At 37.1% G+C, this 15,716-nt stretch overlaps 2 protein-coding genes across 6 annotated transcripts; one reads left to right on the top strand and one right to left on the bottom strand.

The window, feature by feature from the left end:
* Positions 1–5,179: 5,179 nt before the first annotated feature.
* Positions 5,180–8,313, top strand: LOC309710698 (uncharacterized protein). Its single transcript, XM_082540395.1, has 5 exons — positions 5,180–5,255; positions 5,506–5,609; positions 6,001–6,742; positions 7,041–7,259; positions 7,909–8,313. The coding sequence occupies exons 2-5, from the start codon at positions 5,513–5,515 to the stop codon at positions 8,105–8,107; spliced, it is 1,257 nt and encodes a 418-aa protein (XP_082396521.1). The 5' UTR covers positions 5,180–5,255; positions 5,506–5,512; the 3' UTR covers positions 8,108–8,313.
* A 120-nt stretch (positions 8,314–8,433) lies between these two features.
* LOC309710697 (G2/M phase-specific E3 ubiquitin-protein ligase-like) lies at positions 8,434–15,094 on the bottom strand. Of its 5 annotated transcripts, none has more exons than XM_082540390.1 (14): positions 14,961–15,090; positions 14,448–14,640; positions 14,255–14,367; positions 13,394–13,703; positions 13,077–13,156; positions 12,851–12,906; positions 12,712–12,739; positions 12,605–12,624; positions 12,168–12,257; positions 11,761–12,071; positions 11,429–11,616; positions 10,919–11,091; positions 9,487–9,702; positions 8,434–8,997 (listed from the first exon to the last, which is right to left on the bottom strand). In XM_082540390.1, the coding sequence occupies exons 2-13, from the start codon at positions 14,638–14,640 to the stop codon at positions 9,489–9,491; spliced, it is 1,776 nt and encodes a 591-aa protein (XP_082396516.1). In that variant the 5' UTR covers positions 14,961–15,090; the 3' UTR covers positions 8,434–8,997; positions 9,487–9,488. The 5 variants fall into 5 exon arrangements, with proteins under 5 accessions (XP_082396516.1, XP_082396518.1, XP_082396520.1 ...); XM_082540392.1 differs by having other exon boundaries at positions 11,761–11,819; XM_082540393.1 differs by lacking the exon at positions 8,434–8,997 and having other exon boundaries at positions 9,581–9,702; positions 10,989–11,091; positions 14,961–15,089.
* Positions 15,095–15,716: the final 622 nt, after the last annotated feature.

Genomic DNA, 15,716 nt, shown 5'->3' with positions numbered 1-15,716 from the left:
TGATCAAGACAAACTGTATCACGCAAACTGCCAAAACCTTTGCAGTTATAGAGGTGGTCACACTTGCTGATGATCGATTAACTAAGTGTAATGAATTAGCTACACCCGGCTGCTACTTAACCTCTTAATTCCTATGAAAGGAAGCATGTGCTTTCTCTCTTTCTGCATCTTTGCTTAATTTCCATTAAACAGATGATGACACTGGGTAATTTATTTAAATATGAGTCCTGCCAAAGACCTGATTATTTTTATAATGTACTAAAATGTAAAACTAGAGTTTCCAGAAGGTGTCTTTCCATTTTCCCCTCAACTTATAAAGCTGATATAGTGTAAGATATTAAATTTGGCCTTAAATGATCCATTCACACTAGTTTCTTGTCACAGGTGACTTTTGGTGATAGGCAAACATCGCTTTTCTGGAACATTAGATAAAGAAAATAAGTTGTCAGTATCCTCATTAGCACTTAGGAATGTCCCCAGGTATTCTTTTTCATCTCTTTTTGCTCACAATAAATTTTTCATTATCGAGCAATACAATATTTTTTACATTTCCCCTGATACACGGGGACAATTTCTGGGTTGGTCTTTTCCTGCAGAGAGTTGGACTATGCAAGTTTAAGAAAAAAGGTTCAGCAGAACATCTGCAGAAACACAAGAGATGAGAAAAAAACAAAAAACATATTCCACCCTAATCTTTTGGGATGCCACATTCCCAGTTAAAATTATTACCCTGAGTAAAGCAGAATTTGTGTTTTAGAAGATCTGTTTTCCCTTCTATGCCCTTCGTAAGACTGAAAAAGAAAATCCATTCCTGACATTTGAAGCAATAGTCACCAGCACAGCACCACCGAGGTTTATTTAGTAGCTTTTTGCGCTCTCTTCATCATCAATTATAAGGTTCATTTTTCATTTGCACTTCACGTCTGTTGTTTAGCTTGTTGCAAAGTTGAAAAATGATTTTGTTGAAAATTTGATCTGCTAAATGCATGAGAACAGTCAAAATCCGAGAAAGATTATGTAATTTTATCAAAAACGCTGAAATTACATTTGGTTTTCACCCCTTGGGAGGGGATTGCTTTGTTAACTCATGTATAGAGTTTTAGGTAATACATTTTTTTTTTTACTTCTGTCATAGCAAAGATCTTTAGTTAGTGTTACTTTCACTTTCTCTGAAATTTCCAGGCATCCCAAGTTGTTCAAACACTTTCTTTTTTGTTTGTTTGTCTTCAGACCCAAATTTACATTTCATTGGGTTTGGCATAAGTCACAGTCTCAGAAAGTTTAGTTTTCACAGAAGAATTTGCTTGCACAAGTCTTTGACCGCAATTTATTGACAGGAAGCCAGACACTAAGCACAGGATTAATTTTGTCCAGCAAGTGTTTGACCTTTTGTGTTTTAATTTAAGCCCTCACAGACAATTCCTTATCAGACATACGATCCGGCACCCCATAGATGAGACATTCCCAGAGCAGAGAATTTCTCTCTGCTGACCTGCAGAGTTTCCATCAGCCATGGAAAACTGAAACCAAAGTGAGGTATAAAAGAGAATTTAAGTCCCATTCACAGATGAAAGGCACTGATAAAGAAGTCAGGAAGTGTAGTCTAGATTAGCGATTGTTCTGGTGGGATTTATTTATTAATTACAATAATACTTGATGAACTGATGAAGTGAAAGAAAGAAAATGTTCCAATGGTTATTCTGTTTTTCACAGCTGAGAGCTCCTGTTGCTGAAAGCTGACAGTAGAAAGTACCCTGATATTTGGAAGCTTCGGACAAAGCGCTAAACAAGATTTGAGTTTGGCCATATTCTTATTTTCTCTTTGTGACAGTAAGCTTTCCGTCAAGCTGCCCCCGCATTCTTACTTTTCCTTTTTGAACTGTGCTCTAGTTTAGGCTAGGTCATTCCTTTAATGGGGATTTTCAAGTCTTGCACCTCCAGCAAATTCAGATTGTTTGGTCAAGCTACTCAGCCCAAAGTTAAAGGCTGGACTGACAGAGCCTTTGCTGGAAAATATTGATAAGTGTATGTGCTATGCTTGGTATATATAGAGAAATATATTGAATTTCCACATTCATGTCATTGCAATTATATAAACTCAGTGCTTGAGTACCCATTGCATCCTCTTTTGTAACCAGGAGGATGCAGAGGAGACTCTAATCATGCTAAGAAACTTCAAAGCAAGTCATGATGTTTCCTGAACATCGAGGTAGTTAGTTCTCCATGGGGCGCATTTTGATATCAAAGATACAAATTGGAACACTGGATGTTTTCATGCAGAAAAAAGAATTGCACTTCAAAAAACATCAATTTCTTTAACCAAGCACTTGAAGTAGCACATTTGTGTATTTTCTGATGCATTACACATTAATCTCTATTGATAAGTAACATTTCATACCCAGCTGTTGCTCTCAGACAACATGCTATTGTGTGTGTGGAACACAAACACGGCTACATCATCGTGTCATCAAATTAGCATCTCAATCCATTACAATCAGTGTTGTTTTCAGTCGCCATAGCCTTCTCCAATCCATGTTTTTTTTTATCCTTACAAGCATGCACATACACACACAAGGACAGGCATGTTGACCAGCACATAGACACACACGCACACATACAACAACCTCCCTGCCTATAAAAATTGAGGAAGCATTCCTCTCAACAGAAAAACACATCCACACATCTTGTGTGGCAGTTTAAAAAGGTCTTAAAGCAAAGATGGGACTGCCAGCTGATGAGAGTGATGATGAGATGTCATAGAGTGAGGAGGAAGATGAGGTTATAGTAGATATCCCAAAGGGAGAGGATGGAGGTGAGGGAGACTGAAGTGCCACAGCAGTAGAAGATAAACAGGGAGAAGTTCAGAGTGAGGATGAGGAAACCGTTAACGATGAAACAGGAGGTACAGAAGCAGACTTCAGAGCAGGATGATTGGAAAATTCATTCTTAGGTCGTGTTTGCTGCTGGTGGACTTCTGAAAAAAGGGTCTGAGGATATTCTCACTCTCTTCTTGCAAGATTGGCACCATCTTTCCACATCAATAGATGGCATGTCATCATCACCCTCATCACCTGGCAGCACCACCTCCACTTTTTGAAGTGACTTACGAAACCTGCGGATGCATTTCTAATATGTGTGAAAATAGGATGTGAATTACATGTTCTTATAAATGCATTTCAATAAGGAGAGATCATTTGGAAGAAATGGACCTGATTTACTGAGAAACTGAAATCAGTTCAACTATACTGCAATTAGACTCCAATGACCTATTATATCAGAACAGCATCTCAGCAGAGATAGGAGTTACGATGGTGGTTGAGAAGATGAAGATGTAGATAGAGATGGAGGCTTGGATGAAATTGTAACTGACCAGGGTGAGGTGGAGATGAGGAGGAGGAGGGTTGCACGAATGAGAGTTCGAAGAATGGAGTGACATAGGAGGATTGAAATTTCAAATACAGAGAATGGAGGCTGACTGGTTTCCAGAAGAAAATGACTGGCCTAGAGTAATGATGTCAGAACTGACTTTGACAGCGTGAGAAAAAGTTAAATAAAGAACAGACTAGCAGATGAGTAATTACAGATCTTTCTTAATGATCTTACGCATAAGCTTCATTACAAATCATTGTATTGATGGCAAAAACATTTAGATCCAGTGCATCCAGAAAGTATTCACAGCGCCTTATTTGTTCCACATTTTGTAATAGTAAAGCCTTATTCCAAAATGGATTAAACAGACTTTTCATCACAAAATTCTACAATGTGCCATAAAGACAGACTGAAAATGGTTTGCTTGAAATTCATGCGAGTATATTGCTCAAAATTGAGGTCAGGTGCATCTTGTTTCCACTGATCATCTGTCAGATGTTTCTACAACTTGAACCATGTCCACCTGTGGTAAATTCAGCTGATTGGACATGATTTGGAAAAGCACACAGCTGTCAACATAAGGCCTCATAGTCGACAGTGTATGTTAGAGCACAAAGGAAGCTGTGAAATCCAAGGAATTTTCTGAAGACTGAGACGGGGGTTGTATCAAGGCACAGATCAGTCCGGGTGGAGGGAAAGATCAATGCAGCAGTGTACAGAGATATCCTACAGAGACATCCTGATAACCTACTCCAGAGCACCCTGCTCTTTGGACTGGGGCGAAGGTTCATCTTCTGATAGGACAAGCCTAAGCGCGCAACCATCATAATAAAGGAATGGCTCCCTGAGCACACTGTGAATGTCCTTGAGTGGCCCAGGCAGAGCTGGTCACCTGTGCTCCTGACCCAACCTGATGGAGCTCGAGAGGTTCTGCAAAGAAGAATGGGAGAAACAGAAAGAGGTGCGCCAAGCTTGTAACATCAAACTCAAGAAGACTTCAGGCTGTAATTGCTGACAAAGGTGCTTCAACAAAGTATTGATCAAAGTTTATGAATATCTGAGCACATGTAATATTTTTGTTTTATTTTTAATAAATTTGCAAGAATTTGAAGCAAACTTTTTTCACTTTGTCATTTTGGGATTTTACATACAGAATTTTGAGGTGAAAAATGAATTTAATCTACTTTGGAGTAAGACTGTAACATGACCAAGTGTGGAACGAAACACTGTGAACACTCTCTGGATTCACTGTAATTCTAACTCTTTTCCTTGAAATAAAATAGACTTGTGCACTAACTGTGCACCATGCTTGCATTCCATCCTTGTATACCTGCTTTGGGCTTATGCAATACCATTAGAGCACAGTGTGTTACCTCGGGGCAATGTTCTTTTTTTTCCTTTGATAATATGTCATGTAGATTGTTAGGTGACTCATATTTTCACATGATTATTTGGACCAAAATGAGTGCAACTTTCATGTAAGAAAGTACTGGAAGAGGAAGGAATATAGGCCCTTTTGTACGGTGGCCCCTAGAGACAAAGCACGTGCAAAATACAAAACACATGCAAAATCCAAAGCACATGCAAAATACAAAACACATGCAAAACCCATAGCACATGCAAAATACAAAACACATACAAAATACAAAGCACATGCAAAAGACAAAACACATACAAAATCCAAAACACATGCAAAAGACAAAACACATACAAAATACAAAACACATGCAAATGACAAAACACATGCAAAATACAAAACACATGCAAAAGACAAAGCACAACGGAAGTGCTCCAGGACGCTAGGGGCAGTGTTGAGTTTTTGTTACCTAGTGGCTACATAAGCCATGAAGTTTCTAATGACCGGATTTGGTGTGTGGCAGTAAAAGGTAAATGAACCTTTTTTTTTTTAATTATTTGAATATATATTAGTGTTTGTGTATAAATCAACAACTAATACACATATGCTCTCAATTGTGTAATTTAAGTTATCTAGGTAGTTGTGTTTTGGAAGTTCAGTTTTACGCTAGCAACGTAGCTGTTGTGTTGGAAATGCGTTTGTGTATATACACTTTAGCTTAGGTCTGCCCTTTTCCGTTTTAATACTCCATTTTAAAAGAAAAATGCTGTTTGTTTCAGGGTAAGAATGTTTTGTCCATATTGTGGCCATAACGTGAGAGAAGTTGTCAAGTTCTGCGGTTCATGTGGCAAACATATTGAGTTTTTGGCGTTTGTCAACAACAGTAAGTATTTCACAAATAACATATATAAAAAAGGTTGTCTGAACCAGTTCACAAAGCTGCCATTTGGCTGTTTACAGTTTATTTACATTTGAATGCAGTCCTTATTTACTATATTATTTTTATGTTATATAAATTGCATACACATTATTTTGCAATCATTTAAACCAGTAAGGTATATATCTGTGAAGATTCTTAGTTGTCCAGGTTAGGGTTATAGTTGTAGACTTTATTTGTCTTGAATTTACTGAGGCCCAAAGAAGCAACATATTAATTTCGTTTAATAATGAGACAATACATTGGTTTTTAAATGTCATTGTTATTTAAAACTGCACATTTCTTGTCTGATGATCTATTTTACCATTTCCCATCTTATTTTTTTTCTGTTTATAAGGATCAATTCAAGAAAACATTTCCATTGAAGACCTCATTCAGAAATATTTCAGAGACGGTTACTCCTATAATGAAACATTGGACATTTTGGCCTCAAAACATAAACAGAAGATCAGTCTGACCACACTTAAAAGTAGATTAAGAAGTTTATCACTGTCCCGCAAAAAACATTACTCAACTCAGGCCTTGATTTGTGCTGCAATAATAGAAGAGCTGAAGGGACCTGGTCAACATTATGGATACCGTTCAATGTGGCAGACACTGCGTCAGAAACACCATCTTTCTGTGAAAAGGCATGATGTAATGGTGATGATGGCAGAGCTCGACCCATCTGGAGTCCAAAAGCGCTCAAAGAAAAAGTTTTTACGAAGAGTTTACGATTCACCTGGACCAAACCACACTTGGCATGTTGATGGATATGACAAATTAAAGCCATATGGTTTGACTATCAGTGGTTGTATTGATGGCTATTCGCGGAAGATATTATGGTTGGTTTGCGGAGCAACTAACAGCAACCCAGAAGTCATAGCTCAACACTACGTTCAGTGTGCTTCAGAGTTTGGAGTCATACCAGTGCGACTTCGCACAGACTGCGGCACTGAAAATGGGACGATGGCAGCAATGCATTGTGCCTTACGGTCATCTCATCAGGATTTTTTTGCAGGAGCTGCCAGTCATATGTATGGATCTTCAATAACAAATCAAAGAATTGAAAGCTGGTGGTCGTACTTCAGAAAACAGCGGTAGGTTTTAAAATTTTTCAAGAAACAACTATATTAGGCAAATAAAAGTGTGGCTGTAATATATAGTCTGTGATGCAGAAGCCTTGATTTGTATTACACCACCTTTCCTTTATAGCTTCAATGTGTAGCCAAGTATAAGATAGAAAATTTAAACTGTCAATAAAGAAAGTGAGATGAATAGAAATCCAAAATGCACGCACTTTACATCAACTCAAGAAACAGTTTCATAAACGTAAGAAATAGTGAGGCTTTGAAGGATAGTGATTTTGAACTGATGGTATGTTTTTGTCTCTTCTAGAACACAGTTCTGGATGGACCTTTTGAGTGACATGAAGGAAATGCACCTCTTTAATGGTAGTCATGAACACATGTGCTTGGTGCACTTCATTTTCATGGCTGTGCTTCAGAGGGATCTGGATGAATGCAAAAGAAAGTGGAACACGCACCTGATCCGTTCAGTTAGCCAGTCACGCTGTCCATCTGGTAAACCGGATGTGATGTATTACCTGCCTCATAGGTTTGTATCACTCTTGTCAATTTAAAATGTGAAAAATCAAAAGTCTGTAATTTAAGTAGAAATCACAAAAATGACATTTTTTTTAGCACCTTTTAATCTCTAAATGGTAAATGTCCTGTATTTGTATAGCGCTTTACTAGTCCCTAAGGACCCCAAAGCGCTTTACACAAACAGTCATCCACCCATTCACACACACATTCACACACTGGTGATGGCAAGCTACATTGTAGCCACAGGCACCCTGGGGCGCACTGATCTATGCACTTGATCATATAGTCTTCTTTTACTGTATGGTCATAAAAAACAGACACCACAGTGTTTGTACCACCCAAAATTTGGACTAAATAGGTCTACTTTTTTCACATGTTGATTCCAGTGCTAAAATTTATGAAAAGCCGTTTTATATTATCTCCTTAAATACATGACAAAAATCTGCCAATGTTTTCAGCAAGTCAATTGTTCAAGACAGGTAGTTACAGGAACTCTGACCACCTTCTAGTCTATTCAATGCCATAATACAGCCAGTGGTCTTAAGTAAAAGCATATGTTCACTTTAAGCATAATTTCCCCCCCCCCCTACAGAGACAAGGATGTTGTAGTGTTTTCTTAGTATTTTAATAGTAAAAATTTTCCTTGTACGAACTTTTAGGTTTGGTGGACGCGACTGTGGCCTTGCAGTTGGACATCAAGAGCTGAGCCAGTTCAGGATGAGTTCAACTCCCGATTTCTGTGGAGACCCTCACCTACAGGAATATTTTGAAGGACTAAACAGTGGCTTCAGTTCATCACAGACATTGGAATCTTGTGTGGAGAACTACATCAGACTAAAAGGACTTGCTGGGTTGTAATGCCAAGGTTCCCACACATCCCAGAACTGTGGATTCCACTTTGTGGTTATAATAATGCACCACCTGCACTTTTGTTAAGGCAAAAAAAAAAATGTTTTTTGCTTCAAGTAGATCACAATTATAGTTCATCAGTTTATAGTCACTTAAAAAAATAGCCTTTGTGTTTTTCCAAATAAGAATATCAGTTGTGACGATGAGATCAAATAAATTATTTATCCTAACAGATGATATTGTGAAGACTCTCTTAACCTCCACCTTAAATGCAAGACACGTGTTGGTATTATTAGCTTTATTAATACAGGTTGATATAAAATAAAGGAGTAAAAACACTCTAATTTAAGTAATAAGATTTATTGTTAACGTTAACAAGGCAAATTACACTTTGCACTGAAATAGAAATTGTGTAAAATGTACAATATCTATGAATATATCTTTTCTAAATGCTGGATAGTAGTAAAGGGAATTCTAAAGCTAAGGGTACTAAAAAGTAATCCTTTCAAATCACAGACATTTACTTTAGCATTGTAACTAAAACAAAGGCCTTGGCCCAACAGATATCTAGCCAATTTCTTTAAACAAACCTTTTTGTATAAGAACAAAAACACAGTTGAAATGAGGACTATATTACAGTGTGAGGATCAAACTGTAAGTCGATCAATACAGACCAAAACCAGGAGAGTTTAATATTCCAAAGTCCATATCATCCTGGAACTGCTTATATGACTGAGCCATTGGTATCACAATGGTGTTTGCACATGTTTTCCCAATTGGGAAACGTGATGCATCACCAAACAGCAATCTTGGTCTTGGTTCCATTCCAGCTGGTGGAATGCTGTTTAGGCCCGTGGCAAACATCAGGATGTCTTGTAGGGAGACTGCTGTTTTGGTATCTATAATTAAATAGAATGTAGCTAAAGATAATTCTTTATTTTATAATAATTCCAAATACAAAGCAGAATATCAGAAACTTGGATCCTCAAATGTTCCAAAGTGTTATGTTTTTACTGTTTTTCCAAGATTAATAGCACAAACACCCATACCAGTTCAAACAGCAGCTCTGTGGTGACTTACTATTGCGGTACAATTTTTCCATTTTAAACAGAAACTGTAAAGGTGATAATTTGACTCTGTTATTATTGTTTTGTTCATGCTAGGTAGCTCCCCAATAGCCACTGCTGGCAGCACATTCATCCCCCAAGGGATGAGATTCAACTGCTAAAAGACAAAAAAAGTGCTTCTGTTCTATAGCAGAAATATCACCTGACAGTTTAAACTTAAAAAATATATATCATAAAAGTAATATTCATGAAAGAGCTGCTTTATTGGTTTTCACTGATCGTAGAAATTTGTTTGCAGTACAAGTTTTGTATTAAACAAACCTTCAGCGTCTATCAGATAGTCTCGCCAGAATCCAAGCACCCTGGTTTCTTCCTGCCGTCTTGAACTGCCAGGTTCGCTCAGGACCACAGCAAACATGTCCTCTAAAAAAATCAGATGTCAGCGGCTCTGGTCTTGAGCACATGAAGGGTTGGAACAACAAAGGATGCTGCTGCAGGGCATGGATTACACCAAGTGTTGCGAGGCCATCCTTAAATCTATAAGGGGAAAATTGTCATCAGCACTACAATAAAAAAATGAAAAACACTTTTTGAATGTTTTATTTTAATTATTCCGAAAGCACAATGAATTTTACAGACTTTATTGATCCTAGGGGGAAATTAGATCTCAGCATTTAACCCATCACCCTTGGGGTGAGCAGTGAGTTAGTGCTGGCTGTCTTACTCAAGGACACACCTGGTGTGTGGGCTCTCATCGAACGTGCTACCTTCTGAATCCCAGTCTGATGTTTTATCCATTGCTCCACCATGCCACCTTCCGAATTTATATTTTACCATCTGCATTTCTATTCATCAGCAAGTGAATGTTGGAAACTGGAGCTTAAGTTACTTCAGCCACAATGTTGCAAATGCATTTTCAGTCAGTACAGTACTGTAACAATGGTTAAGTGTTACTGGACAGTGACATGTTGGTTTTCTCTGCACACTGTTGTTGTTCCTTTAAGATTCATGTTTGGTTGGGCTGCAGGAAGTAGTGAGGGTGGTGTACAGGAAGGGGTGGGGTGACCTGGTTGTTCTGTGTGTGTGCCAGGCTGAAGAGAGGTGTAGTTCGAGAGCGCTTCCCCCTGAGTTAACAACCCGCTGGCTTATGTGCCGAATAAACGGACAAACTGAGACCCCAACCGTCTGGTTCTTGTGAACGTTACAGTACGGTTTATTCTCAATAAAATCAATAATGTAAAAGATCAAACCACCTGCAAAAATCAAATTTGCACTGCATTTTTTTAAAGTACCTGCCTAAACATGGTCACTGGCTGAACTTGTGTTTGCAGCTTTATCCAGTTTTATGCGGGGACTGATAAGTAACAAGAATTCTAATAGAATAAGTGTTTAAAAGTTTGAAATTTGATCTCTGTCCTCGCAGCTTCACATGATTTTTTCCATACTGAGTAAAGCACATGCATGATAACTCAAAAACTTTTTGCAAACATTAGGCTCAAAGTATAATTAACCATGGAAACTATAAGTAAAAAGGGAAGATGCAAAACTGTAAAATTAAGCAGAAACATACATATTATTCGAAAAAAAATTTGGTCAAAAGAATAGGCGGCTTCTGTAGCTGTGGTTTGTTATCAATTCATTATAGTGTTGCTTATGGTTTAAAAAACAATTTTGTTAAAAAACTATTATTAAAATACTGTAGCTACATTGCCCCATTATTTAGTATCAGTCCAAATACTTACAAATATGTTACCTTTGGATTGAGAAGTGGTTGCGGTATATGATGTACCACTTAAGGTAGTCCTTAATGATGTTGCCTTTACCATCTAAAGAGTCCGGAAATACATAGCAGCCAGCTGTCTGCAATAAGCTGCAATGCATTTCAATGCACCCATGGAGTTCCTTCAGCGTTGCAGCATTGGATATCTAGTGTTTACATAATAAAAAAAAGAAAATTGCAGTATCACAAGGTTGTTGTCCATGACGTTCACATCAAAATCATTTTAAATATAATTACTAGTGCACTTCAATGTTTGGTCTATATTTTAAAGCATGTTATTCTGGTATTGTTTTCTACTCCTCTACTTAAAGTCAAACATTTATCTTTGTTCATAATTAACAAACATTGGTACACTTAGCATGTTGATTAAAATTACAACTACTATGGAGCACAGCGTTACAGTCCAATGTGCAATTAACACATCAAGCTTTGTGATAACAAAGGAAATTGTAGTTTTACAATCGAATATTTAAATCAACATACTTCCAACAGAAAAGCTTTTGTAGCTTCATCAGTTACATCTTCAATCGTGACCTCCACCACATCAGACTTTGTTGTCCCAATCAGATGCTGGTAGAGTGTCTTGGAGAGGAAGGCAGGCCCTGGACCACCATGTACCAATGATGTGGCAATCATTCTGCCAGTAAGGAAATATTCATCCTCTCTTGCAGCTGGTAATGGATTTATTTAGTTAGTTATGCTAAAATAATGCTTTAAATTATATGCCTTTTTATTTTAATAAAAAATTAATCATCCAAGCTTAACTTCAGAATGTATTAATTTAATTTTATAGTCAGATGGTATAAATTTCTCACCAGCGCTGTCAAATGTAAGAAATTTGCTGTCCTCAGGTCCATCAAAGATTCGTCGCGATCTAAGGCATTTCATTAATAATGTCAAAAATTCACGTTTAGGACCACCATTATCCATTCCATCTTCACGCTGTCCTGCATCATCGCTGAACTTCACAAGTATATCATCAGTTGGGTTGTAAGACACACGTCTAAAGCCCCGAGCTGCTCCATCCCAAACATTTGCCCTGTTTATATTAAATCTGCTGACAGATGTTTTTATTGTCTTAGACGCCAGCTCTTCGAGTACTTCTGCAGCAGACAGGCCATTTGTACTAGAACATAAAAAAATTATTAAATATCACATAAAATGAGGATGTTATTACTCACTTTTATCATATTTACATTCTCACATTTAAATGTATACTTACCTTTGTGTTTCACTCTCATCCTTTTCGATGAGAACTTCTTTGTCTGAGTCACTATCAATTACAATCGGTGCATAAACACTTGTGTATGTGCTGCAATGAAAAACATTTAGTGGGCAAAGTAGAACATTTCTTAAAATCTAAAGTTAACTAATATTTTATTGGTCTAGTGCAGTGGTTCTTAACCTGGGTTCGATCGAACCCTAGGGGTTCGGTGAGTCGGTCTCAGGGGTTCGGCAGAGCCTCCACCATGACATGCACGGCTCATTTTGTGCACCAATAAAAACATATCTATGTCTTGAATTTGAATTTATTTTTTTTTCACTAAAGAGGGGTTCAGTGAATGCGCATATGAAACTGGTGGGGTTCGGTACCTCCAACAAGGTTAAGAACCACTGGTCTAGTGTGTCAATACACAAATTTCTGTGTCCAAAACATACCTGTAGCAGGGACCTTGAGTCTAAATATCAAAAATATATGAACAGTTAATATAATTTATGTTTGTAGCCTGTATGATAATTATTAATGACATTTTTCAGAGTCTTACTTCAGAAGAAGTTTGCAAGTTTGACCCCCTGTAAAGAATTTAAATAATTTCAGAATTTACAATATAATACACAAGAATGTATTTTGGCTCCACCCTATTCACGGTCGCCGCACTGTATTCTTCACAATACAAAACTTACCTATTTCTTGAAGGTGCTCTTTCCGGCGTGCTGTGATTATCTGGAAAATCCCATACCTGATAAGTAGTAAAATAAGATTAACAGCACTTTTTAAAACTTTAAACTTTTCTTGATTATATTGGTGTATACAAACACACACACACACACACACACCCACACACACACACACACACACACACACACACACACACACACACAAAACACCGTTAAAAAAAAAAAGACTAACCACAGTGTCCGACAGTGGGCTTTCTACTACTTTTACTTGAACTTCATTGTCCTCTTCAGATTCACACTCTGTGTTGCAATCTGCAAATATTCAATGATTCAAAAAATACAGTCTAATTTAAATATATGTATGTATTGAAAGGTATATCTAACAATTAGCAAACATATACAACACTTTGGCTATGCAGCACAAATTAAATATATTTAAAATCTGTGGCAAAATCATGTCACTCTCTGATTAACATTTTTTGGAAAAATCTTGAATTATTTTTAATATCTAAACTTTATGATTGTCACTGCTTTATCAAAATCACTTACCAGTATTAAAGAAGTCATCATGGTTACAAATGTAGAGAGTTACTCTTTGATAGGCCTTCCCTATGGCATCCTTGTATTTTTGGATGGTGAAAGGGGTGTTGGTTCCAGGAATTGTGCTAACTTCCCTTGCATCAGGGTATAGCAGTACATAGGGTCCATCGGCCATGGCCTGGTTAAAGTCCTTATGTTTTTTCACGCTGGCAGACAAGATTTGCTCAGTTGACCAGTGAGAATGAACATCAACCGGAAGTGACTTTCCTCGAACAGGTCTTATACCATCACTGGTCCTTCTCATGATGCCAATCTGTATCTAGAAATGAGATTAACAATAACATGTTTTTACATCTTTGTTCCTACATGGTCTTCCATTTTATTTCTGATCTGTAGTTGTGCTCCAGCTGTGCTATGACTCAAAAGACAACATTAGCGACTAAATATAGTTTTAACAGGGGGCATATATTATTGAAGGACTGTTGACCAAAGGCTGACAATTAAGAAATTCAGATCAGGTTAAAAATTGTAAGCCCTGTATCAGTGGTGAACTACAACCCCCAAGAGCGGCAACTAGATCGTTTCTAGTTTCTTCGACGTTCCCCGAGCAACACTAATGTCCAAGGTTGTGATTAGCTGAACACACCATATACAGGCAATGAACAGCAATCAGCCTGAAAGTAAATTAAACAGAGATAGTACGGGGTGTCCATAGCTGTAGAGGACATAGTTAGCCACCCTTGCAATATATACAGTTCCTTTCATATGCATATGGAAGTTTACAGTGATGCCTTGGCAGTGCTAAAGGTAATTTGGATTTTGTATTAGCAACAAAAGTGGTCAACTTCCACGTTCAAGTTTATGACATACCTTCACTGGTTTCTGTTCCTTCTGTTCCTGGTGTTTCTTTGAAAAAAATGCCTTTCTTTCCCTTTCTTTCACATCCCGAAATTTTATGAATGACTCCACTAATGATTTCCCAGCTATAAACAGAAAAAAAAGAGTTATAATTTTAGGGAAGGGACAGTTAACAAGATTTATTTAATACAAATATGTTTTTTACCCTGTGTAGACTGTATAGTTGTGCCAGTCAGGATGCTGGAACTGGTAGATGGAAGAGCTGCTGCCTCTTCACTAAGGGCAGGATTTCTCGACACAGTGCTGGTGATGTCCTTTAAAAACTTGATGTTTTTACCACATAGACTACAAAAGGCAGGACTGTCTGCCAAGAGGTGTCCACAGAAGGGACAGTACATCTGTAAAAATGACCCCATCAAATGTTTTACAAAATTAAGATTCACTACAACCCACAGAAAATACAAGTATTTCACATCTTACATTAAGACTCCTGAATGCACAGGAGATTACATATTTTATCTTAACTTTCATTATATATATGTATATAAAGTGCACAGCATGCTACTTTGGATGTTTAGCAAAGGACAGAAATCGCTAAAACATTACGTTTTCATACTTTTATCCATTTTTTAAAACCAGTTGTCTATGAGCAAAGCATAAACCAAGCGTTCATATTAATAAAAACAAACAATCAAACTAACAACAGTTTGCACATTACCTTTATTATGAGGCGTGGTGACTATCCTTGATGGTGTTTTCCGCTGGTATCCGCTGGTTTTCAACAAAATTGCCGTTTATTTTGCAAATCTAGCTCAACACTGCCCCTAGCGTCCTGGAGCACTTCCGTTGTGCTTTGTATTTTGCATGTGTTTTGTATTTTCAAAGTCAAAGTCAAAGTCAACTTTATTTGTCGATTCTGCCACATGTACAGGACATACGGAGAATAGAAATTGCGTTACTCTTCACTCCCTAGATAAATAGCAAATGAACATTTAAATATATTTAAATATAAAAGTGATTAAAAAATGCAAGTAAAATAATTAAAAAGTAAAAATTTAAATAAATACAATTTTACATATAACAAGAAAGCTATATAATATACAATATAATGGGTAAGTGACATTGAGTGTAAACCAGGCAGAGTAGTGCAAATGGCAAATAGTGCAAATGGAGATTTGGTAATGTATGGTAAGAGAAAGTGTAACAACAAAGTCTCTTGCATGTGTTTTGTATTTTGCATGTGTTTTCTCTTTTGCATGTGTTTTGTATTTTGCATGTGTTTTGTCTTTTGCATGTGTTTTGTCTTTTGCATGTGTTTTGTATTTTGCATGTGTTTTGTATTTTGTATGTGTTTTGTCTTTTGCATGTGTTTTGTATTTTGCATGTGCTTTGGATTTTGTATGTGTTTTGTATTTTGCATGTGTTTTCTCTTTTGCATGTGTTTTGTATTTTCTATGTGTTTTGTATTTTGTAA

Source organism: Aulonocara stuartgranti (genome assembly GCF_965226115.1).
Source record: "Aulonocara stuartgranti genome assembly, chromosome: 7".
Classification (NCBI taxonomy): domain Eukaryota; kingdom Metazoa; phylum Chordata; class Actinopteri; order Cichliformes; family Cichlidae; genus Aulonocara; species Aulonocara stuartgranti.
Note: the sequence above shows the minus strand (reverse complement) of the source record. Positions and strands in the feature narration are given on the sequence as shown.